Here is a 24,396-nt window from a genome sequence, read left to right as displayed (position 1 = left end):
GTTTCAAATGAGCAGGAGGTTCTTACCTCCCGTCTTTCGTCGCAAAGTTCTTTTGGTGTGACGAGGGCGTTCCCTTCGTTTCCATATCACATCCTCGTTTTTTCGTCGTTTTCGTTTCCCCTTCTGCCCTTCGCGCTGTGCTTTTTTCTCTCCAGTCGCCGCGATGCCAGAGTGAGGGGAAATGTTTTCCAGTGTAGATTTCCATGTCAGCCACACAGTTTTTTCTCCCGGACACATTGGAAGGTCGTACTTTGCCTTTGGGGGCGCACCTACCTGTCTCGGAATTTTCCCCAGCCCCTCCTTGTCCCCTGTCGCCCTCGCCCCACTGCCTCTCCTGTGCTGCCGCCGCTCAGCAGCGATGGCAAACGCTCTGCGTCCTTTGCCGTTCGAGGGGGCCTGGAAGAGTAAGGGGAGCGAAGATCTGAAGATTTCCTGTCTCGACTTTATTCGTTCCTCTTGTCTCGCTCCGTTTCCTCTCTCTGGATAAGATGCCCACCCGTGTCTCCGCATCTCTGTCCTCTCCCGCTCTCTCTTCGGTCGCCCGCTCTTCTCACGCCGGAACGCTCTCAAGTTCCGCCTTTTAGAGACACACATTGCGGCGTAGAACCCAGGCGTGCAAGGAGGGACTTGCGCGAGGGAAATCCTGAGAGCGGATCCGTGCGTGGGGCCCGCACGGAAGAACCGCATACCAGCAACGGCGAAAGTGTGTTTGCTTCTAGCAGACGGCGCCGACAAAACGAAAACCGTATCTGTAGATGAATGCTAAATCTAGAGTTTATCTCCTCGCTTTCCTCGAGGCCGCCTGTCCAGAAAGGATGGGGCGTGGACACTGGGTCTTTTTTTCAGTGTGCAATCGCATTTGCTGTCTGCCTCTATCGCGACAAGGGACCGCTTTTTGCCGCACAAAGAGGAGAGGAACAAGGAAAGAAGAGGGAAGACTTGAAGCTTCTTTCGAGATTTCAGTCCGCCGACGTTCAGATCCCTCAACCACCAACGCCTGTTGTGCTTTCCCCGGTGTGTCGGCGGCGCTTGGAAGATCCCAGCGATGCCGCGCAGAAAACTGAGGAGCGAGATGGCGTGCGTTGACCTCTCGTGACGGAGAACCTGGACGAGGAGGGGTTTATGTGGCGACGGAGTCTTCTTTTCCCATCGTCCGCTGACTTCAATTCTTTCGACGTTCCGGAGACGAACTGCGCGTGTAGATTCTTCAAACATCTCTTGCCCCGTTCCCCGGTCGCTTTCGGTCCTGCGCGCTGCCTCTCACCACCCGCAAATCTTCAGCCGTCTATGCGCGCCCTCTTCTTCGTTTCGTCTCCTGGCTGTCTTCTCCGCTCTCGCTCTCTCTCTCGTGCGCCTTTTCTCCTTCCGTGTCCCCGTTTTCTCTTCCGCCGTCGATCTTTCTACCTCTGTTGATGGACAGCTTTCGCCGAAAGCTGAGCCGCCCGCGCCTTCGCCTTCCCGTTTTTCTCGGAATCTCAGTCCAGGCTGCGAACTGGCCAGAGAATCCACAGCGCCAAACATGCGTTTGTGCGACGCATTTCTTGCCTGAATGCGCAGGTGAACGCGTCTTCCAGCAGGGTGCCTGACGACCGTGTCTCTCTTTTCGGTTCCGCGCTCTCTCCGGAGAAACGCGGTTGTTGTCAGTGTTCACACTCGGCGGGGGTCGAGTCGGTCCTCACAGCGCCTCCCGCTGTCTTCCTCGCGGGCCCCCGCCGTTTCTCGCCCAAACGCGCACCTTTTTTCAGTGGACATTCGTTCACAGCCCTGTGTTTCCTGTGCGCCCTCGCATGCATTCGCGCGTGCAGAGTCACGGCGCCTGCACACACAAACCGTGACCGACGGTGGCGCGCGGCGGTTTCTGGGCGGAGCGTGGAAGATGCTGTACGAGAGAAAGCCGGCGTTACCCGTGGCGTCTTGCATGTCCTCTGTCTGGGGTCCGCGCGAACGGAGACTGCGTGGCGTTCAGTGATTCCTGGTTTCCCATTCATGTTTGCTTCGTCTGCCGGTGTGCACGTATGATCGCCTTGCGATCGATGATTTAGGCTTTAGCTCCAAACGAAACCCGGGAAGGCGAGAAGAGGGAGGACGCGCTTCTCTCTCTTCTCTCTTCCAAATCAACATGGCTGCCTCTCGGGCGGAAGCAAGGGAGGAGTGGGGACATGGATTCGTCGACGCTGTCGCATCGAAACATACCGCATGCTCAGCTGAAGGCGCTGCAGAGTCGTGTTTCGCATACGAGCCGCGCACCGTGTCATCTCTGCCGACGTCTTTGTCTTCGCAAGCGACTTCTTCCACGTGTGCCGCGTACCTCACGCATACCTTTCCCGTTGAGTATCAGGCCGTCGCCTCTCTGCGCGCTCCCGCCCTCCACTGTCTCGCGCATGCGCCCTCCGCGCCTCGGTCGTCCGCAAACGCAGCTCTGTGGGGGGGTCTGGAGTCGGGCGACGGGGCCGGTTCCCTCTCGGCTACGCACCCTCTTCCCTCCTTCTCTAGCCACCTGGCGGCGAAGCTGGAAAGCGAGGCCGAGAGGAAAGAACGAGAACATTTCCGCCTCTGGGCGAGGTCGTCGGCGGCCTCGCGCAGAGCGGGCGACACCGGCGAGCCGAGACTCGCGCAGAGAAGAGGAGAGACACGCGGCGGGGTGACACACACTGGCCAGGATGAAGTCGGCGCTGCCAAGCGACAAGGCGGAGGCGACTACGGCGCCGAAGAAGCTGGGCGATTGAATGCCACGCAGGTAGGCTGGCGCTGGCGCTTCGCGTGCGCTCCCCTCCACAGACACGACCTCTGTGTCGGTGGATCCTGTCAGAGGCGATCTTGGTCTCAGCCCTGCATCGGAACGAAGAGGGAAGTGCCGCTGCTTCGAGTTCCACAGCCGATTGAAGATCAAGATGTTGGCGCGCAGAACGGCGCCTTCCTCGGTGAGGAGGTCCAAACTTCGTCTCTGCGTCTCTCGGCTTTCTTGAAAGCTCCGCGACTGCCTCTCTTCTCCTCTGGCCTGTATTTGCCTCGTCCTTCCTTCGCCTCCTCCTCTTCGCCTCCCTCGCCCGTGTCCACCTCATTCTCGTCCTCGTCAACGTCCTGTCCGTCTCCATCTTCCTCGTCGTCTGCTTCGTCGTCCGGGAGGCCAGAGCCGGCTGAGGCCGGTGGAGGGCCGTACATACTGTATCTGGAGCCGTCGCCTGCGTCTCCTCTCCATCGCATCCTGGACGACCGCGCACGAAAAGTCGCCGAAATTTGGGGGCCCGACCCCGCGCACTGTTATCCGCCGCACTGCTCACTCTCCGGCTTCTTCACGTGCGCAGACATCGACGCAGTGAAGCAGTCTCTCATCTCGCTTTTCCGCGAGACTCTCGCGGAGACTGCGTCAGGGACAGAAGCCTGGACCGCGAGCGAACGAGGTGGGGCTGGCGGGGAAGAGACGCTGAGCGGGGAGAGGACGCGGGAAGAGCGGGCGCCTCACGCCGCATCATCCACAGAAGGCGGGGAAAGCGGAGAAGCCGGCGAGCGGACGCTTCTTGTTCGTGCGGGAGGGGGGAGTCGAGAGGCGGGGCTGCCAGAAAGAGAAGAGAGAGGGGAGACAGCCAACGCGGAGGCCGGGGAGGAACCGGACGCAGGCCCCAAGGCCGTGCAGGCAGTCTATCCGAAGTCCTTTCCCTCGACGCCGAGAGAAGAGAAAGGAGCGTCCGGGAGAGAGGGAGCGAGGAAACCAAGATGCTCTCTGGGTTGTGTCTCCGTGGATCGCTGCCAAAGAGAAGACAAGTGTCTTCCCAACGAGCGCGTCGTGCGGCGCCTGAGATCCGAACGAACTCTCCACCTCATTCGGAGCTCCACATGTCCTGATCGGGGTGAGCGCGCACCGCGTGCAACTGCGGAAGGATGTGCGGTCCCAGGAGTCGCGGGAGACGCCAGTGCGTCGCCGGCTGAACCAAATGCACGAGAAGAATCTCAGGCCGTGAACGCACCTTCACCGCCGGCTGCTGGCGCGTCTTCCTCGGCGACTACTCTTCCTGACGATTCCTCTTTCGATCCGCGCAACGTTGACATGGCCATTAGGCACGGAGACGGCTTCACCGGTGATCCTTCAGCCGTCGGCAAAGCCGCGCCGACTACTGCGCGGTCTCTCCTGTCGTCTCTCACTCCTTCCTTCTCGTCCGTCGCGTCTTCGCATGATGCCTTGACATCTCCGATGTCTGCTCTGTCCGCGCTCTCGCCTGCAGATATCCAGGACGCGGAAACGGGTGCGTCCGGCTTTCCGCATCATCTGTCGCGCCCTGGGACCTTACTCAGGTGGGTTGCGGACTCGCAATCGCCTCGCAGACCCCACAGGCCGGCAGGCGAGAACAAGGGCGGATCGCAGGAGCGGGAAGAAGGCGCCGAGCGAAGACCCGAGGGCGAAGAAGAAGAACTGCATGTGGGAAAACGCCACGCGAATCGTCCTGACTGGCACGAACGGAAGGAGCAAGACCGCACGAGCACAGGTGGAGAACGGCGAGATGGAGGCTGCTTGCGAAACGGCAAGCGAGGAGTCGCGAGCTCCCATGTGCGACGTGGAGAGGCAGACCAGGGAGAGAAGGAAAGGCTTGCCAGGACTGAAGACAGCGTGGTGATGAGCACGGAAGACGGCTACGTTGTTCTCTGTCTCTCCAGCACGTGTTTGTCGAGGACTCTCATTCGCCTGAAAGAGCATCTCCGTGACGCAGCGAAAGTTCATTTTCGGATGAAAGCGGGAGACCATGTAACCCTTGCCTCCCACCGTTCGGACCCCAAGACAAGAGAAGCAATTAAACACTTCTACCAGAGTGTAAGACGTAACTCCTATTTGCGCGTGTGACTTCGCTTTTGAGCCTCGTCAAGCGACCTGGTTTCACATGTCGACGTGTGTGTGCGTGTCCTGCCGGGGGGCTAACGTTTCGAGTATTTACCGCGAACTTGGGGGCCACGGCCAGAAACCCGAAGTCTACCTGGATATGTCAATCAGCTGCGCTCCGTGTGCACATGGCGTGACGGTTATTTTTGTAAGCGTTTTCTGGGGAGTGTAGACGTTTCGAGTTGGACTGCTGGCTTCGATGTCGACTGTCTTGGTTTACCGGATCCGTAGGCTCCCATGGGTCCGGTGCCCCCACAAGCGGCTTTCGCGGATGTTATTCGTCTGCGTATGAGTTAACGTTATTTGGTGGGCACAGAGGCGAACTGGCTGGTTCACAGATACGCAGATCTTTGTGTAAGCATTTGCACATATCCCGCGCTGTAGGCGATGCGTGTTTGCCTATTGCATAACCGAGGGACCGCAGGGTGTTCGTGGCCCGTTTTTGACGCGTTTTCCCTGTATCTTTTCATCTCGCAGGCGTTTTTCGGGAGCAAGGAGTCGCTGCTGGAGAGTACGTGGGACATAGTCCTCTTTCAACTTGAGAAGAAGGCGAAAAACTACCTCACCGACGGGCGTCATCGGTTCTCAGAGGTGATCAGGTTCCCCTCTTTTCTTCGCGTTTGCCCTTCGTCTCCGTGTTGCTCGCGTTGTGCGTCAACCGCCGTCAGCGAAGGAGCTTAAGAGAGCGCGGCGGAGACTCCCACAGAAAAGGCGGGGACGGAGAGATTCAGAAAGATACGCCGAGAGAAAAGGGATATTTTTGCACAGATGCACTCTCGGAAGAACATCGGCTTCCTCCTTCCGTCGCTAGTTTTGTAGCAAATCATCCGAGAAACGTAGATTCACCCTCCTTACTTTGCGACCAGGAAGCCGCGCAGCTGAGCGTGTGACGAGAGGTTCCGCGCGTCTCTTCCGATATGTAAGTGCCTGCACGTTGAAAAGGAAGCCGAGATGGTTTGCTAATGGAAACCGTGCCAAGTGCATTACCAGATCACTCGTATTTGAAGATCACCGCTCCCCTCGTTCGGGGTTTCCCCTCTCTCTCGGTGCACTCGACTTTTTACCGGGGGGAACACAGAGGGCTACCCACTGCCGTGCGCGCCGAGACTGTCGAAATTCAGGATCACTGATTCCCGTGTAACATATCACCTCCAAAGAGGCGCGCGCGTTCTCACTGTACACTACAGGGAGTTCGGCGCTGTGTCTGAAAGCGAAGCAACTGTACACGTCATTTCCCAAAAAAACATCACATGTGGAGACACTGTGTGTTGCGGTATTTTTCCATTGTCCCGCTTCAAATGCTACAGTTCCCCGCGTTCGGGAGTTCTTTTTTCCCTCTCTGCAAACCGGATGGCCGTTGTCGCCGTGTGTAACGATACGCATCTCTCGTAGGTTTTCTCCGGCAGTCGCGGGGAACTCTCTGTTCTGTGACGAAGGTGGGCAATGCGCCGCCGCAGCACGCCAGCCGGTCCTGGCGGTAGGCCGATGCCGTTGAACTCTCGCATTTGTTTGTGGTTTTTTCGCGTGTAAACGGCAAACATGCGTTGCTGAGTCGCTTTGCGCGACTTTCCTCCATACAAGTCTCGGTTCAGGAAAAACCTTGCTCCGAAACTCGGTATATCTCCTATCAAATGCCTGGAGAAAGAAGTCGCTTATGCCGTGCGGAAGTGAAGCGCGGAGAGCATCCCCGCGGACCGCTGCAGCGGGAGACAAGCGAGTTCGCAGTAAAAAAAAGACACGGCCGCCTTGGATGCTTTGATCTGCGTACCTGCTTCACACGCACAAAGGCTGCGAACGCACGTCGAAAACTTGTCTTCACGGGCTGTCGTCCTCCGCCTGGCGTTGTAGGTGGGACCGAACAGCATGTTCAGTTTTCGGACAGCTTTCCGGCGGTTGTAACAACCTCGTTTTTTTTTTTCGAACACTGCCTCCCTGTCTGGCCTTTCGGATGTGCCACGTGTGGGTTTCGTCTCCCCTCACCGACCAGCAAAAACAGACGCGCATCTCACATCCACTTGTGCAATGATCGGTGTCCATCGCGTTACAAAAATTCTCATATTACGCGTGCACCGACTGGTACCCTCTCTGTTGGAAGAGCTCTCTCGGGAGACCACCACACGACACGCAGCGGTAGGCTGCTTGTCTTTGTCGGCAGTCCGTCGCATTCGGTTTCCCCCAAGCGACGCGAAAGAGACGGACCGGAAACCAGAGTGTGGGCCGCGCGTCTCGCAAAAGTTTCCACTGGCTAGTTTCTTGAAACTTGCTTTCGCGTGACTGAACACGTGTTGAGCGGGAAAGGCAGCCACCCAAATGTCTGCAGCGTGGTTTTGCTGAATGATTAGAGTTATATCGGCAAGGCAGCCACCCAAGTGTCTGCAGCGTGGTTTTGCTGAATGTTTAGAGTTATATCGGCATTTCAGGCTGTCAGGCTGCGTGTTGTCGAGCGCTGGGACCGCGAGGGCTAAACAGTGAGAAGGCAGGCTCGGGTGGTACTCTGCTCGCATAAAATTGCGCTTTCTTCGTGCTCTCGAGAAATGGCGAACAATAGAACCCTCGCAAGGCGGAGGCGTGCCTTTTCTCCTCTGACCGTCGTCATGTTGGCGGTGACGCTTGTGGCCTTCATGGGCGTGCCTCTCAGCTCCACGGGAGCCGCCGACGCAGCCGATCCGGTTGAATCCGTGGAGGCAAATCGACGGGGATACACGTCGTACGGTGAGCCGCCAGTCGCCGTGGGAACCTCTGAAGAGTATGTCAACTCTTCCGAGTTAGCAGGCAGTCGTGACAAGGGGAACGCGGAAGCGGAAGAAGAAGCCGCTGAGGTTGAGACTGATGTTCAGCCTTCCAGCGTGACGATTGATACGGAGGAACGCGCGGCACCCAGTCAGGTACAGGTACAGCAAGAGAGAATGGAAGAAGCTGACGATGCTCCGAAACCTGTTCCGGTGCGGTCGGCGGTCCCGTCTACAGTGGCGAAACGGCAGCAGGCACGTCACAGAGTCATTGGGACAGCGGTGATAGCGGCAGTAGTTGCGGCACTTCTTTGGAAGTTTTCGAGACGCCGATCGGGAGCTCCACGTGAGGGGGGGGAAAATGAAAACGGCGGGGAGGAAAAATAGGAACGCCGGGGGACCAAATGGAAACGGCGCGGGGTCAACTGACCAATATGCGTATTGAACAAACAGATACACCCGGAGTGTGTAGGTGCGAGTCGCGGGGAACTCTGTGACAGTCGGCGCCGAGAAATGGCTGCGACACAGCCAGACCGTCACAAGCGGGGAGGAACGGCAAAGTTTGGAGAATGCACTTGTGGGAGAGTCGGTGGCGAGACAGCTCGAGTTCTGCACGTCGCCCGAGAGAGACACGGTGTATGTGTCCCTCGTCAGGCAGAAGCGGCGGAGCCGGAGAGTCGCGTGACGCGGTCCGGGTGATCATTAGAATGAAACAGAGTCGAGCAGAGAAACACGTTTAGCAGAAGGTGTGCTGGGCCACCGAAAGCGAAATTCGCCTGCAAAGAGCCCGTGGACGAAGCTCCGATGTCAGATCCAAGTCCGGCCTCGAAAAGCGTGCGCGTTGCCATAGTGACGTTCCGGCGAATACGCGCCAGGGGGGGGGGGGGGGGGGGCGTGTGAAGCGAGAGACAGGCCAGGGTGGAGAGAAGCGAAATGCACTTACAGAAGGAGGGAAGCTTCGTCCGTTGCGTTCCGATGGCCAGCATGTGCGTATAAGAATACCCACCCGTCTGTGTGGGGCTTTGATTAATAGATTCCGCGTGTCGTGTGTAACCCATCTTTCGAGTCCGTATTCAGAACCAAACCCACAACCTCGTCCCGTAGAAGGAAACAATGGAGGACGTAACGCGGTGGGAGCGAAACCGAAGTGAACACCCTGCGCGCACATGCCGACGATTCTCCTCGACCCGCTCGTCGTAAAGGGGCGAGGAGCTACAGCCGAGAAACCTTAGCCGGTGTTGGACGGGCCACCAGAATAGCAACTTCTAGAGACTTCCGCGTGAAAACGCGCCCGGTGAGACTGTACAAGTGCAGATACGTAGAGAAGTGAGAGGGTACGATGCCCCGACCCCGAGGCTCGAAAGTGTTTCTGTACAGGTGAGTGCGCTACGTGTTCTGCGAGTCTATGTACACAAACACATTCCCGCACTCCTGAAAAAGAGGCGTGTGACGGCGTCAGTCGCAGGTTTCGCCACTCGGTCAAGGACTGTAGACACCCGAACTGTGGTCCGGATCCCCAGGGGGGGTGGACGTTGACGTGACAATTCGTGATCACTGCCGTGTTGGTGCAGCTCAACCGCGGAGTCTATTAGCGAAGGATATATATATATATATATATATATGTATATATATTTATGTAAGAGTATATATATATATATATATATATCCACGGGGAGCGCCCCGCCGCCTTTCGAAAAACAAATGGGCAACGATACGCATAAAAGCCGACCGTTTTGGAGACGTGCGAAACGCGCCTCCACCCCAACACACGCTTCAGACACGCCGGCGGTGATCGCTTTTCTTGGTGTGAGGGAGTTCCTTCGAAACTGTAACGAGCACATAAAACATACATAGATATGTACATCCATAAACTGTACAGTCTAGGACAAAACACCCGTCCAAAAGTGTTCTCATCTATGCGAACAGACTACGTTGCCCCTGATCGCTGTCCTCGCTCGAAAAGACGGGACTAATCCGAGTCGCAACCTCTGCTTTCTTTGCTCCTCTCGCACGTTCACTTTCTCGCGCTCTCCGGAGAGCGCCATCGTTGCTTGGAGGGGGGCGGTGTGAGGTTTAGCTTTCCTGGACCTGAGGGCAAGCGACGAAACGCCAGCGAAACCCAACGGCTAGATGACTGAATACTATACACGTTCGCCAACCCACACTGCTTCTACAGACACGTCTCTTTTCTTTGCTCTACGCGAACCGCTCTGTAACAGCGACGCTGACATCTCGTTGCTGCTACCCCTCTTTTGGTGGCTTTCCCATTTCCCCGTAACGCGCTACCGGCGTGTCAGCGTAAGTAAACGCTAATCCGTAACTTTGTTTTGAAGTTCCTGCCTTACGTCTCTCGTTTGCATCTCTACAGATATGCACAGATCCCGTATACCTAATATATATGTTTGCGCCCACGTACGGCCACGCGGAAGGACACGCTCATAGAGATCAGCATTTCGAGAGACGCCTCGAGCAGATACAGAGAACGACGCCGCCGTCGCGAGCGAGGCTGCAATACAAGCGCCGCCATGAGCTTTCGCTCCGGTCTCACCTGTTCGTCTCTCTCCAGCGACAGACACACACACGGTCTGTATCTCTTTTGATGTGCGCTCTGTTGCAGTCGACTCCTGCATACCTGTTCTAACTCTGCGAAGGTCGTATCCAGGCTTCGCATGAGCCGCTTCACTCTGTCAATATCTCCGCCTGTTCTCGTTTTCCTCTCCGCAACGTTGTGCACTGCATTTTCTTTGTCGCCTGCATCAGCTTCGTATGCAGTTCTCTCCGAGGCTTCCGGAGCGCCGCTCTCGACGGTCTCTCTCCCTCTTTTCTTTTGGCGCTGACCGTCTCCACTTGGCTTCTTCGCCGACGGCGAACGGCGCTTCTGGAAGCTCTGGAGATCGTCAATGAGGCACGTCAGCAGATCTGCGCCATCAGCGCCCTCGTCTCTGGCCCCGCGTGAACCGCGCTCCGGTTCGTCTCCTTCGTCCCCACTCCCCACCACATCCCACACGTCGAACAACGCGTCGTCCGACAGTGCCGCGTCCGAAGGCTCAAGAAACATCTCGTAGTCTTCATCCAAGTCGGAGTGCTCTTCCGTCTCCTTCCTAGGCGAGAGAGAACACGTCGGATCTGCCGGCTCGTCGGGTTCGGGAACCAAGTCGAAGTCGTCTTCCTCTGGCGCCTCTCCGCCCTCTTCCACGGCCTGTTCCGACGTTTTGCTCTTGGCCACTCCCTCGTGCTTCTTATCGGCCGAAACGCTCTGGTCGTCTCCCATACCGTCTTCCTCTCGGCGCTTTACCTTCTGCTTCCGTTCCTGCTCTCGACTCCTCCCCGCGTCGCCCCTTCCGTCCGCTGTCTCCGCATCGTCCTCTGCAGGCCTCCCATTTTCGTCCAGGCGACGCTCCTCTTCCTCCTGCCTCTCCGCTTCTTCTTCCTGCCTCTGGGCTTCTTCCCGCTCCATGGCCTCGCGGATCAACCCGAGCTCGACCTGGACGCCCGCCGCCGTCTGCATGTGAGGGTTCAGGAGAACTAACTCGAGAATCCGCAGCTGCTTGCGGAGCCAGGAAGCAGGGAGGTAGCGCTCCTCAGCCCGCCAGAGGAACTCGCGGTTCTCAGACATTTCCACAGGCTTCCCGCCCAGTGCGGCACACACCCACAGGCCGGCTGCGACGTTCGGGAGAACCCCTCGAAAGACTCGAAAGCGCACGCCTGCCTCTTCTGTCTCTTCGCCCGCTGCGGGCCGCCCTTTTCGCTCTCCACCCTCTGCATCCTCGTCCATGTCCCCGTCCTCACCGCCCTCCGCCGCGGAAGCAGAGAAGGCGACTTCTTCTTCCTGCTCCCTGCAGGCCGTCAGAACGAGGTGCGGCACCCGGTTCCGGCGAACGATCGCGGCCTCCTCGTCGCTGTCGCCCGCCTCTTCCGCAGCGCGTTCGAGCACCGCAAGTCTCTCCGTGTTCCACTGCCGGAGACAGGCGAGGAGTCTCTGGAGCGGCCGGTCGCCGTGGAGCAACTCTCGGTTGATTTCGTCGCTTTCCAAAAACTCTCTCCACAAAAACAACTTCGACGCCAGGAGGTAGCGGTGGCGTGTCGACGGCTTCTCCGGGAGAAGACCTGAACCCGAAGCCGCTGCCTTCTTCAGCTTCTCCAGAGTCAGCAGCAGCGGGCGACTGCGCTTGTCTCTCTTGTCTTTCTTTTTGCGGCGCGAAGGCGAACAACCCTTCTTCCCGTGCTCGCGGCCACCGCGACTCTCGTGCTTCTTGCTCCTCCCTTGCGAAGAAGCCTGGGCAGAAACGGCCTCGTCGTCCCACGTCTCCTCGTCTTCGTCCCGCCGGCTCCGCCCCACCTGGTCGCCGCGAACCCCTTGGACAAGCATCTCCAGTTCCTGACAAGCCACAGAAAGAAACGCACATACTTCCATTCCCGCGATGCAGACACCCCAGAGAGAAAAACGCGCATCCATGTATATATATATATATATATATATATATATGCACAGCCCTTTGCGGTGTACTGTGGAGGCGAGAGCGCTACGCCGCGGTTCAGGAGGCGACAAAAGAAACCTGCCGACTTTTTAAAGCGCACAGATACAGATACAAGAACACAAAACACCCCGTTTTCATCCAGCAAAGGTCGGAATTTATCATGTTTGCCATAGGAGCCGGTATACATCAATAACTATATTTACATATTCCCCGAGGTACAGCTACAAACCAGGACAGAAAGGGTCACCTACAGAATTGAGTGTAAATATACATGCAGCTATATATATATATATATATATATGTATAACTGTATATATAGGTACACATGCATGTGCATTTGTGCGAAAAAACATAGGTATATCACTGCACGCACGCGTGAGGCAGGTCGAGGCTACCAGGCTGGGGAAGCCCCGCAGACGTCGGAGGACTTACGTCGAGACCTTTGGCAGCGAAGTTTGCGAAGGCATCTACACGGTCGTCGAAGATTTCAGCATCGACATCCAAGGGCACTTGCCAGAGAATCTGCGCGTCGCCTTCTTCGTCTGAGTCGCAAACACCACACACAGAAAAAAGGTGGCAGCGAGGCGCCAAGGCGCTCGAGTGGGGAAAGAGGCAGACTGTCTGATGCAGAAGAGAAAGCCGCGGCGACCGTCGCGAAAGGGAGAGCGTGAAGACAACACTCTGAGCTCGCAGCCGGGAAGCGTCGCTGTCTCCGTGAGGCAAACGATCGATGGTCCCCCCTGAGGACAACTCTGAGAGTCCAACCGAGCGACGACAGAGCGCGTCGGCGAAACCGCATGTTTTCGTCTCCGGCATCCTCTCGCCTTTCCTAGAACCGCGAAAAGCGATACCTATCGCCGAAACGCCGAGCACCCCGCCGACCTGTCGACACAGCCGGGGGTGTCCGAAACCGTGTTTCCCGTTTCGACGTTTGCGACGTTTTCCGATCCTAACCTTGTGCGCCTGGGAAGTCGCGGAAGCATCCCATGACAGCGAGAGTCCTTCGGAGCTGTGTGGATTCTCCAATGCTCTCGCAAGCGAACCAGGCGAACTGCTCCACTCTCAGTTCGAGTGCGTCCCGTTCCTTGTCTTCCGGCTCTTCGCCGGCTTCGCGCCTCGCCAAGAGCTTCGCCGAGAGACTCTTGAAGACTGTGAGGAGGTCGGTGAGGATGGCGTCTGCCGACTTGTCGCGGAAAACGCCTGAAAGGCTACACACAGAATCTGCAGGCTCGCCCGTGCGCGCGCCGTCGCCACGCTCTGCGGGCGTCTCGGAAGCAAAAAGGCCTCCGCCTTCGCCGCGTCGCCCTGCCTCAAAGCCAGCCTCTCCCCGTTCGTCCCCCACGTCGGCGCTTGCCCTTCTCGCCTGTTCGTCCTCGAGACCCTGGAGGAAGAATCGGAAGTTCAAGAGCGCCTCGGCGAGAGAGGCAGAATTGAACACGAACGGGCGCCGCTTCAACCGGTTTGCGCGGACTTCGTCTCGCTGACGTTCGCGCTGCATGTGCTGGGCGGCGAGTGCGGCGAGTTCCTGAAGCGAGACAGGCGCGAAACGCGAGAAATGAAAGGAGACAGGGCAAGACCCCCCCCCGGACGACGGGACCGGAAGTTCGCCCCTTTCCTCGCTTCTCCCCAGTCTTTCTGACGCCTACCTCGTGGTCGAGCGCGACGAGTTCCTTGAGTTTCTTGACGGCGGCTTCGAGGATTTCTTGCGGGTGTTCGGCGGGAATTCGCCACACGCCCTCGTCCGGCGCGCCTGCGTCCTTTCGGCCTTCGCGCCTCTCTGCGCCCATCGCCTGCATCAGCCGCGCGAACTCCGCGCTGGCCAGCAGCTCGACTGCGGCCTCGCCGCCCTCCAGCGGCTCTTCTACAGCCACCGCTTCCCAGACGCCGCTCGCGCGCCCCGCCTCGCTCGCTTCGCTCAGCGCGTCCATGCGCAACACTTCCCTGAGGCGACAGGCGTCTGCGAAGTTATCAGCGAGGCTCTGGAGGAATCGGGAGAAACTGGGCGGCTCCTGTTCGCTCGGCAAACGCGAAGCCAAGAAACGCTCCCAGAGGGTCTGCACGGCGGCCAGCAGCGGAGGCACTGCAGAGGCGGGCGACGCGGCAGGCGCTCCCGCGTCGACGGAGGTTCGGCGCGAAGAGAGGAGCGCGTCTTCGTCCGGAGAGAAGTCCGAAGGGAAAAGCTCTGGATTCGTCAGACGCAGTTGCTGCAGCCGCTTCCGAACTGCGCGCGCCGTCTTCCCCAGCGTTGTCGCAATGTACTGGTCCCAGTTGTTGATCTGCAACAGAGAGAGAAACCGCATCCACAGACAAATGGACAGAGAGACTCAGAAACACGAGAGACGAGAGGGGCAGAGCGGGTTTCCGGATTCGCACGGGGATCGCGAGCGGGAATCGGAAAACACGACCTCCGGCCGCGCACGCCAAGAAGGAGACGGACGCCCATCGGGCTCGTTTCGCATGCGGCGGCTCGCTGGGGTGCCGCGGGTTTTTCGGGCGCGCGCTTCTCGGCTGTCGCTTCTCTTCCCCGCACCCTTCCGATTCTGTGGCGTCGCGCACTGAACCTACGTCTCTGTACGTGAGGAATTCGCGAATGAGGAGTTCGTCTTCGTGCTTGTCGAATTTGTTCGCGGCGTCTCGGCCCGCAAAGCCCAAGTCGTCGCCGAGGTTTCTGCGACACTCTGCGGCTGCGTCGAGTGGAGCCACGAAACCGTGCGTCTTGAGCTGTTCCTCCATCGCCGCGAGGAGCAGCGCGTCGGAGCCTGTGCGGTAGTTGGAGAACAGCGAGGCGAAGGAACCTTCCGAGGTCGGGCAAAAGACGTCCGCCGGCGAGTTGTCGAATCCTGCGCGCCCCGTCTTCTTCTTCGAAAACAGCAACTCCAAGGGGAGAAAGGCGTTGCCATTTTGCCCCTCAGCCGCGCTGGCCTGGCCTTCTTCCCGCGGAACAGACTCGCCCACCGCGCTCGCGTCCTGTCTCTTGTCCGATCCGACCCCGTCCCCCGGCCCCGTCTCTGCGTCTCGCCCTGTCTCTGCATCGTCTCCGCCCCAGAGGAAGAAGAAGCGCTCCACGATGTCTTCTGCGAAGTTGAGGATCCACGAGACCCGCGGGTCTGTGCGCGCCGCGCGGTCGTTCAACATGTTTCGGAACACGAGGAAGTAGGAGACGTCGAAGAAGAACGCCGCGTTCTCCGGCTGTCCGTGCTTGTACGAAAGAATTAACTCGAAAAAGGAAATCACTGCAGAATTCACCGCGACCGCGTTCGTGGAGTAGTGCGCCAGCTAAGCAGTGCAAGAGACAGAAAGAGACAGAAAGAGAGAGAACGAGCGAGCTAGAAAGAGATAGAAAGAGACCGCGAGAACGAGAAAGGGAAAGAAAGAGGAAGAGCAAGAGAGAGAGAAAAAAAGAGAGATAGAAGGAAGGAGATAGAGAGAGATAGAAAGGGACAGCGAGAGCCGAGGATACAAGAAAGAAAAGAGAGACGCAAGCGAACGCATCCCTCGGTGCAGTTGCGTGTGATTTATGGAAACCATCAAGAAGAGGCCCGAATATAGGCCGGCACTATTAGGGACAGGGAGAGGCCGCCATCGCTGTCTCTTCGAGAAAAATCGATATCCTCGTCTTCACTTTTTCCCTTGACTTCCCCCTCTGTATACCCCTCCACCTAGGAAAGCAGGTTTGTGTCTGTTCTGCGGGTCGACGATGGACCGTTCACTTGTGTGTATACGCACGGCTTTCTTTTTCGGGTCTTTTCGCTGCCCCCCCCCCCCCCTTTGCGCTGGCCTTTTGGACCTACGATTTGCATCGCCTGGTGCACGATCTCGCCTCTGAGGAACTCTCTGACAACGTCGTCGACGGAGACTTCCCTGGAGCCTGTGGGAAGGCCCGGGGCGTCTCCGGCATCTCCAGGGAAGGCCCCATCTGGACCTGGTCCGTCTTCGTCGTCCATCAGGAGGCTCCCGCGGCTGCGACCGCCTCTTCGCTGCATGCCGAGGCCTCTGCGCGGGAGGCCGACGACTTCGATTCTCCCGCCGACTGCTTGGAGGAGCGAGGCGAAGATGAGGACGATTTCCAGAGCGTACAGGAAGACGTCCGCCTCGAAGGAAGAGCCTTTGAACGTCTTCATGACGTGGGCGAGCGTCCCGATCACCCCGCGCTTGATCCAGGAGGCGAGTTGTGTCTTCACGGCGTCGACGATCTCCGTCTTCTTCGAGTTCACGTGGACCTGAAGAAGGCGCAGAAGCTGTCGGAGACACTGCAGACAGGAGAGCAGGAGCGGCCTCGACCCGCGCGACAGCGACAAAACAAACACGGCGCGGTGGAAGAGCCCGACGAGGTAGTCCTGAATCAGCGCCGTCTCAAAGCCTTGCAAGCAGAAAATCATGTCGATGCGGTCCAGAAGCGGGGCCGAAGACCGGCGGGCCAGGCGCAGCCGATTCACCGCCTTGAAGTAGGTCACTTGGTACGCGAAAATCCAAGAAATCAGGTTGAGCAGCAGCTGAACACAAAAACACAGAAAACGACAGAGAGAAGGCGTTACGAAACAAGGGAAGGACAGCGCGAAAAACCGAGACACCCTCGGAGAAGGTGCGCGGCTGTCGCTAGGCCTCGTCGCAGCCTCTGCGAACCTCTTTTCTGCCTCTCGGACAACCACGAGTTGAAGTGAGAGACGCACTGCCCGCCCTGCACACGGCGCCTGATTCCCCTTGTCTTTTTCCTTGCCTCGCCCCTTTCTTGTCTCGCCTTCCCGCTTTCTGCTTGGCTGTTCTCTCACCTCTGCATCCCAGGGACAGTGATAGTCGGTGTCGACTTCTCTGAGGAGTTCTTTGATCGCTGCTTCGACGAGGAACGCGAGCGAGTAGAACCGACCGCAGTACATGTCGTTTTCGTGGGTCTCCGGGTTAACCGGCGCCGTGAACTGCTCGTCGATACCCAAGAACCCAGAAATCAATTTCTGCAACGAACGGAGATCCTCCCTCGACAACGCCGTCTTCAGCCAGGCAGCCTTGGAAGCGAACGCGGCGGGAGGGCCGTGCCTGGCCGTCGCCGACCGCACTGCGCCCGAAGACGCAGCGGAAGAGGAGACGGCGTTCCGCGCTTTCTCGCCTGCCTCGCCCGCGTCGGACCGCACATCGCCCCCGTCTGCCGTGGCGACGCGTGCGGACGTCGGCGTCTCCTTTCCCGGCGACTGATCGTGTCCTTCCAGGCCTTCCCCGATCTCTTCCTCGAGGTCGAGCGGTCGCAACGCCAGGGAGCGGAAGAGGAAGAGGCGTTCGTAGTTCACGAAGCGATTCTGGTCGCGGAAGACGCGCACCTGCGCAACTTTGCGATTTCGCTGCTCGGCCGCAACGACGCGCTCGGCCAGCAGCACCTGCCGCGCCTTCAGGGGATCCAGCCGAGAGAGAAACTGGATGTACTCGTGGGACGTCTTCTGGAGGTTGCAGGCGGCGAACCGCGAACGCCCCGCAGCCCGAGAAGGCCCAGGCTGAGGGGCGGAAGACGAAGAAGGAACGCCCGCCGTGATCTGAAGAAAGCCAAGGAAAAGGATCGGATGAACACATCAGCGAGACAAACATACAGAACCAAGGATACATATATACACACAAATACATATATATACATGTACAGGCAGATATATATATATATATATATATATATGCATGCCTGCGCATGTGTATATCCACGTATGTCTTTGTTTATTGAGTAAAAGCGGTCGAGATGCCTCTGGAGTGAGTTGACTGGAGCAAATCTATGCAACCTGCGGCTGTGTGGTTCTCTTCCGAAACGTTCAGTCGCTTGTCGCACAAACGAGGCCGCTTCCCAGCAGGCGCTTTTCAAAAATGTGCCGACGTACGTGTGTAAACCACATGCCCATATATATATATATATATACATATATATACACACATATATACATATACATATACATCTATATGTGTATATATGTATTTAGGTAGAGGAGCAGTTTTCGCGTGTAGTTTGCATGTGGAGATGGCAAACACGGCCCCCCGTTCTCTTCGCCTTTCTGTCCGGGATGTACCTCGGCGACCAGCTCTGCGAAGGCGAGAGGCGGGACGGCCGAGACGAGGCCGTGGACGGTGCGGAGAACCATCCAGATTCTCTCCATCAATTCTGCATGCACGTGCGTCACGGCCCACCGTCCCAAACCTCCCGTCATCTTCTCAATGTCGTAAAACTCCTGCTCTGAAAAGAAAAAGAAAACGAAATCGCGCGTCCCATGCATATAGCGTCGTCTGTCAAAAGACGCCCATGGAAGACCTAAACTTTACATGCTTGATTGACAGTTAGCTGATATACATATATATATATATATATGTCGGCACATACGCATATATACACTTCTTTACGTGGTTGCATGCATGGAGACCGACGAAACCAGATGAGGGACAGGACAGTGCCTAGGCACAGACGGATACGCATGTGTGTTCACCAAAGCAGGGAAAATGACGTATGGACACAGAGAATAGACACGCCCATATGTGCACAGGGAATTATTATATATATATATATATATATATAAATACTCACGCCCCATTATGGAGTAGGCGATATCACGCATCAGCCCCGCGAGAACCTATGTAGATGCATGTCTCCAGCGATTTGGAAGCCGATCGCATAAACGGAGACGGAGGAGGACTTAAACGTGTAGACGCGTCTCGATATATGTATAGGGGCATCTGGATAGATGGAGTGTAGGGACGGGCGGGTGAGACGGGTTTTTGAAGGGAAGGGCGGCAGAGCGTCGGCCCGCCTCGAGGCTACCTTGAGGATTGGAGGAGGAGGCGAGTTCGACGAGAGAAAACGCCTTCTGCATTCTGCTGAACAGATCGGACTGAGTGTCTCGAAGGAAAAGGTGCATTAAACTGAAGCCTCCAGGATGGAGCGGGGAGAGGGCGAGAGCCTGACAACGGAAAACAGGGCAAAACGGCTCTTAATAGTCGGAGAACGAGACACCTGAAAGCGGGGCGAACGGCGAGAACGGGACGAGAGGGGAGACTTCGAAAGAAGAAAGAGAGGAAAACGGACTCGGATCGCGGGAGGAGCGGCTGACAACCCAAGACACGGCCAGGCTGTTGTGCCGCAGAAAACGCACGCAGAGAAATCCCTCTTTTCCTACTTTTTCTTTCCTCTGTTGGAGCATCGCGATGACGAGAGAGAGTTGACTGCCAGGCGTCATGGCAACAGACTTGGGGAGGGAGGGCGGCATGAGGAAGACGGCGCACACGAGCATGCGCAGATTGTCGATGAGTGCTTCGGCCTTCTCGAGCTCTTCGCGGTTCCTGAAAGTCCAGAGCCAGTGGACGAGAAGAAAACCGTGGAAAGAAGCGAGGCACCTGTGGAGAAACAGCAACGGCAGAACGGAAGAAAAGACCTTACGCTCGATTGAGGTCGTGGAGAGTCTCAGTGATCTCAAAAATGTCCTCGCGAAGCGCCTCCATCTCGCTCTTCAGTGCCCGCATTTCCTCCTCCAGCGCCGCCTTCGCGCCAACCTAAATCCGACAGAAAAAACAGAGACAAAGACAAACACCCATGCAGAAGCAGACACACTGTCGCCAGCAACACGCCCGAAAAGATCCGCTGCCCCGCGTTGCTCTGACCTACAGATACCTCCATTCAAATAATTATTTCGCCCCTTTCAACCTGTTCTTTATATATATATATATATATATGAAGCCACCAAGTACAGGTATACATATGAATCGACATGCATATATATATATATATATATATATGTATATATATCTGCATATGTATTTGTTTGTAGGCATGGACAGAATCTTCTCTTGCTCGCAGGTGTGAGTGTCCCACATGGTGTCGCACCTTTTTGCTGTTGCGGAGTCGAGTTATGTCCCAGCTTTCGATTCTCATTCTCCGCCTTTTAGGTTTCCTTTTCCGCGTCAGGCACGCCGCGGGTTGCCCCGCTCCCTGTGCTTCTCTTTGCTCGGCGTGACTGTTTCAACACTCACCGACGCACGCTTCAGACGATGCTTCGGCAGGCTGTCTGCCGCGCCATCCATCTCTTGCGCGTTCTCTTCTTCCAGTTCCCGCAGGCGACTCTTCATTTCTTTCTCTCGCTTGTACAGCGCCTCGCGCTCCGCGGCCAGCCCGTCCAAGCGACGTTGCTGCTCCGCCGTTCTGAGAGGAACCGGAAGCGCAAAGGCCCAGCGTGTCAAGCGGGAGACGCAAGAGAAGACGAGAAAGCGAAACAGCCAGAAGAGGCGCGCGAGGAACAGAGCGAGACCATCCCGTCGAGGAAAAGGCTGAGACGCGTACGCGTCCCGTCGCTCTGGCGTCGAGGCGCGACTGAGTTCCGGACAATAACACTCGCTCTTTTCTTCGCGAGTCGCGTCGACGGCTTCTCGCCTCGGGTGGGTACACACGCACTCCGTTCTGGAAAGCAGAGCCAAGGCGGTCTTTCCAGCTTCCTGTCCGCTCCCGTCTCCGTCGAAGCCCAGCAGCCCGGAGATCTGAGTCGTGCGAGACCATCGGCAGACGTGCGTGTGCGATCTACAGACGGGTGTTTGTACGACCGCAGCACAAAGATGGTACTCGGGAAACGAGGGCGTTCGGCCTTGAAAGACGACTTACAAAAAAGACCTCGAATAGCGATCGGTACAAAGAAGTTGACCTACAGCGAGAAGGACAGTTTCGAAGAAACGGCCCGCAAAGCTGGTAACTCCTCCTGTCTGCACAGATCTACCCGAGTGAACGGAGACGCCTCGCGCGGCAGAGAGAACCGAGACGAGAACGCGGGAAAACCCCAAAGTGTCGAGAAAGAGAGTCCCAGTGTTTTTCGTGTCCTCGTTCCGCTTTTCGTCCCACCTGCCTCCGCGGTCGACGAAGTCTTGTTTGTCAACAAACACCGACGCCAGCAGTTGCCACAGGGCGGGACAGCACAGGGCTTTCTTGGCATCCTGGAAAGCACACAGCAAAACCGGTACGGAGATGGTGTGGCGAACGGCAAAAAGGAGACACCGGAGACGGCTGAGAACGTCCCGCTCGTCGCGGGGAGGGTTTTGCTGAGACTCGAGCCGTGGAGACCCGACTGGTGATTCGCCAACCCTTTATGACTCGGCATGGAGTCAGCGGATGGGTTAGTGTTTGGGTATATAGGTAATATGTGCTTCTTCGTGATTATCGGGATCACCCTTCCACATGCGGTGTACATCTTCCATTAGACACCCTCTCATATCTTACCACCGGAGCACTCTGGCCGCCGTGCATGTCCTCACCTGCATGCCTCGGTAGTATTTCATAATGATGTGGCTTCGCAGGCGTCTTTCCTCCTGGACGGGTGGATCTCGATGCAGCTCCTCGTCTCGGAAGAACTTCTCCTCGGTCTCCTTCTCCGCCTCAGAGGGTGGGAGGCCGAGCCTGCGACGCCTCGCGCGGAGCTCTTCGATCCGTTTTTTCTCCTTCTTCCGGAAATCGTCTGTCCGCTTCAAGTCGTCCAACCACGGCGCAAACTTCATCCAGTACTGCACAGACCGGGACAAAGAAAGGAACGAAAAGCTGGACCCACGTTCGCGCTGTCTCTTCCACGTTTCCCACCTCGCACGCCGCCGCGACGGCGAGCTCTCGAACGGCACAAGCGTCTCTTTCGCGCGGCGAATACGCAACTGGAGCAAGGGCCATCCAGTCCCAGAAATGCAGAGACGGGTGGCGGCGAAAATGTGCAGTCTCTCCCGGAAAGAAAGGAAGCATTTGCACGCTCTTTGTCAGTTGTGAACACCGCCACGGGACGGAGAGAGACCAATGGACTGAGAAAGAACTATGGAAAGCCGAGAAGGCCTGCGGAGTGCTCGGTGTCTGTGTTTCGAGCTTCGTAGAGCTGCGTTGAGTGCAGAAATCAAAACGGGTTTACCTGAATCCAATCGAGAGGCGGCGCCGCAGCGAGGAATGCAAGACAGCGGAGAAGCTGGACGAGGAGGTGCTGTTGCTGTTCGATTTGCTGTGCGTCGTCGGAGCCTTCGACGGCATCGTAGCGCGCAGCGATGGCGGTCCAGAGAGGCGCGAGGCGGCGAGCGACGAGGTTCTCGCGCTGCGACACGCGAGGCACAGCACAAAAACGGAGTGAAGGCGGGATGAAAAACAAGGGACGGGAGGGCGCCTCGAGCAAGAGAAACGCAGACGGCAAGACGGGGGCTCTGAGCAGACGAGGGGGACAGGAACTGGCCGGAGAGATGCAGCTGGAGAAACGGAAGGGGAGCCCGAGGCGAGGAGAAGATTGCGAGTCAGCGCGGAGAAGGAAAAACAGACGGGCAAGTACGAAGACGCAGACAAGCACATCCGCCCAGGCGAGAGGCACGTGCACACATGCATCTCGAGTGGGAAGGCACCGGTGAAAACAGTCTCGCCTCCTCTCCTCTGCGCTCCGCTCTTCTCAGCGAGCGAGGCTCGGCGCGGGCGACAGCCTCAGGCGCAGGGGCGTCCTCGGCAGCCTCGCGCGTTTTTGGAAGGATGTGTCTTTCTGCTTCCAGCGGGGGGCTTACAAAGATCGCAGTGGCGCAGAACCGCGGATGTTGGTAGAGCATGTGGCCATCTTCAAAGTCGTAGAGCTCCTGCGCTCTCTGGCGTCTCAAGCTGCCTGCGCAGCCTTCGCGCTTCAACAGAAGATTGATGTCCTTGAGTTGCCGCACCGCTTCGTCGGTGACAGTCACCGACACCTTTTGCCCGGCCTGTGCGAGGACGGGCGGAGACGCGAGCGGTTTTTGCGCGACGGGGTCTGAAGTCGCCGGTGGAGGGGAAGGCGTCGGATATCCCGCCTGAGACGCTGCAGCCGCATTCGGCTTCGCTGCGTGGCCGTCGCGCCGACCCGCGGCAAGCTGTCCATACCCTCCGAAGCGCCCCACAGGTTTCCGTTTTCCGAAGATTTCGCGCATCACTTTCATCATTTTTGGCGCGAGCTGTCCCGCTGCGGGGGCTTTGCCTGTCTCGCCTCCGGACGCGGAGGAGGAGCGCGACGAGAAGGAAGCGCGCAAAGGGTGCGGCTGCGCGCTTGCGTCCGAGTGCGCCTCGGAAAACGCGGGCGGTCGGCTGGCCTGATCGAGCGTTTGCGAAGACCGAGGAGACCGGGAAGGCCTGCCGATCACGGGGCGCTTCTCCGCGTCCTGTTCGGCTTCCCACGACTTGCGACTTGAGAGAGACAGCCGCGGGGCGTGCGGGGCCGCCGACAGACTCCGTCGGCGTCTGTGCTCGTCGGAGAGGCGCGGGACAGCTTGCAGCGAGGCGCCTTCGCTGCCTTGACCCGCTGTATGTACACGCGAGACGTGAGTGGCTAGGTCGGCCGCGTGCGAGAGGAGGACTTCTGTGTGTGTGAGAGAGTTGAAGGCGGCGAAGAGGAGTTTTTCCTTCCGACTTCGAGCCTCCGCGTCCTTGAGCAGCAACCGCGGGGCGTACGGCACTTCTTCATCGAACGTCTCGTCTTCGCCGTCAGCCGAGAAGCCAGGCTGAGCCGTCAGCTTTGCGGCGGAGGAGGAAGACGCCTGGATGTAGTCGTCCGCGTCGAGCAAGTCGTTCTCGCCCTCGTCTTCCTTCTCGTCCTCAGACCCCCCCCAGAGGAACTTGGCAGCCTCCTCACGGAGGGAGGAGGCGTCCTCTCGCTCATTGCCTGCCGAGCGCTGCGCGTCTTCAGGATCCGAGAGCCCAGCGGAAGAGGCGCGCGAGGGAGAGCGAAGCGAACGGTCGTCGTCGCTGTCCGACGAGCGCCCCGGCGAAGAACCGAAGAGCGACATCGTTGTCGAGGGAGGAAAGAAAGATGCAGGCGTTGAGGGAGGAAGAGAGCAGAGAGGGAACGCGCGAGGCAGAAGATCGAGAAAACAAGGCGAAGCTGGAAAAGCGGAGAAGGAAGGACAGAGGAAAGAAAAGTGGACGGGCCGACGGCGGTCTGAGCCGGATGAGCGGCGCAGAGGCGGAGAGAACAGCAAAGCGGAAACGGACGAAGAAGAGAGAGAGGACGCGAGGAGGAAAAGGAGGAAAAGGGAAGAAGGAGAACCAGAAAGAGAACCAGAGAGAGAACCAGAAAGAGATCAAGGAAGAGAAAAGAGAGGAGGCACACCACGGGATCAGGAAGAAAAGGTGGGCAGTGTCTCGCGGCTACCCCTGGTGGGCTGCCGTGGACGCGGGGGGGGGGGCAAGACAAGGGAGGTGGCGAGAGGAAAGCGAGGAGAAAGAGAGAAAAAGGAAAAGCGACGGTTTCCACAGAAGGCGAGTATGTGGAAATCACCCGGCACGACTCAGGGTGTCTCTGGCCACGTCGATTTTGCCGATTTTCGCCTTCGCCGGTCGTGTCTCGATGTGCAT

General features: G+C 57.8%; 3 protein-coding genes across 3 annotated transcripts; 2 read left to right on the top strand and 1 right to left on the bottom strand.

Annotated features, from left to right (window-relative positions):
- Window positions 1–2,119: 2,119 nt before the first annotated feature.
- Window positions 2,120–5,461, top strand: NCLIV_052890 (conserved hypothetical protein; the record flags this gene model as incomplete). Its single annotated transcript, XM_003884843.1, has 2 exons — window positions 2,120–4,804; window positions 5,348–5,461. Coding segments are annotated over 2 exons (2,799 nt in total), but the record flags the coding sequence as incomplete, so codon positions are not given.
- A 1,943-nt stretch (window positions 5,462–7,404) lies between these two features.
- Window positions 7,405–7,986, top strand: NCLIV_052880 (uncharacterized protein; the record flags this gene model as incomplete). The annotated part of the gene is made up of 1 exon (XM_003884842.1): window positions 7,405–7,986. One exon carries the CDS (start codon window positions 7,405–7,407, stop codon window positions 7,984–7,986), a length of 582 nt encoding a protein of 193 aa, XP_003884891.1.
- A 1,686-nt stretch (window positions 7,987–9,672) lies between these two features.
- Window positions 9,673–23,828, bottom strand: NCLIV_052870 (conserved hypothetical protein; the record flags this gene model as incomplete). The annotated part of the gene is made up of 17 exons (XM_003884841.1): window positions 9,673–9,687; window positions 10,232–11,977; window positions 12,510–12,619; window positions 13,032–13,602; window positions 13,724–14,353; window positions 14,643–15,353; window positions 15,869–16,570; window positions 16,847–17,596; window positions 18,113–18,276; window positions 18,856–18,994; window positions 19,211–19,373; window positions 19,471–19,583; window positions 20,061–20,229; window positions 20,917–21,008; window positions 21,327–21,572; window positions 21,959–22,135; window positions 22,587–23,828. 17 exons carry the CDS (start codon window positions 23,826–23,828, stop codon window positions 9,673–9,675), a joined length of 7,740 nt encoding a protein of 2,579 aa, XP_003884890.1.
- Window positions 23,829–24,396: the final 568 nt, after the last annotated feature.

The sequence above is a fragment of the Neospora caninum genome, chromosome X (genome assembly GCF_000208865.1).
Source record: "Neospora caninum Liverpool complete genome, chromosome X".
In the NCBI taxonomy this organism is placed as follows: domain Eukaryota; phylum Apicomplexa; class Conoidasida; order Eucoccidiorida; family Sarcocystidae; genus Neospora; species Neospora caninum.
This window is presented reverse-complemented; position numbering and strand designations above follow the sequence as displayed.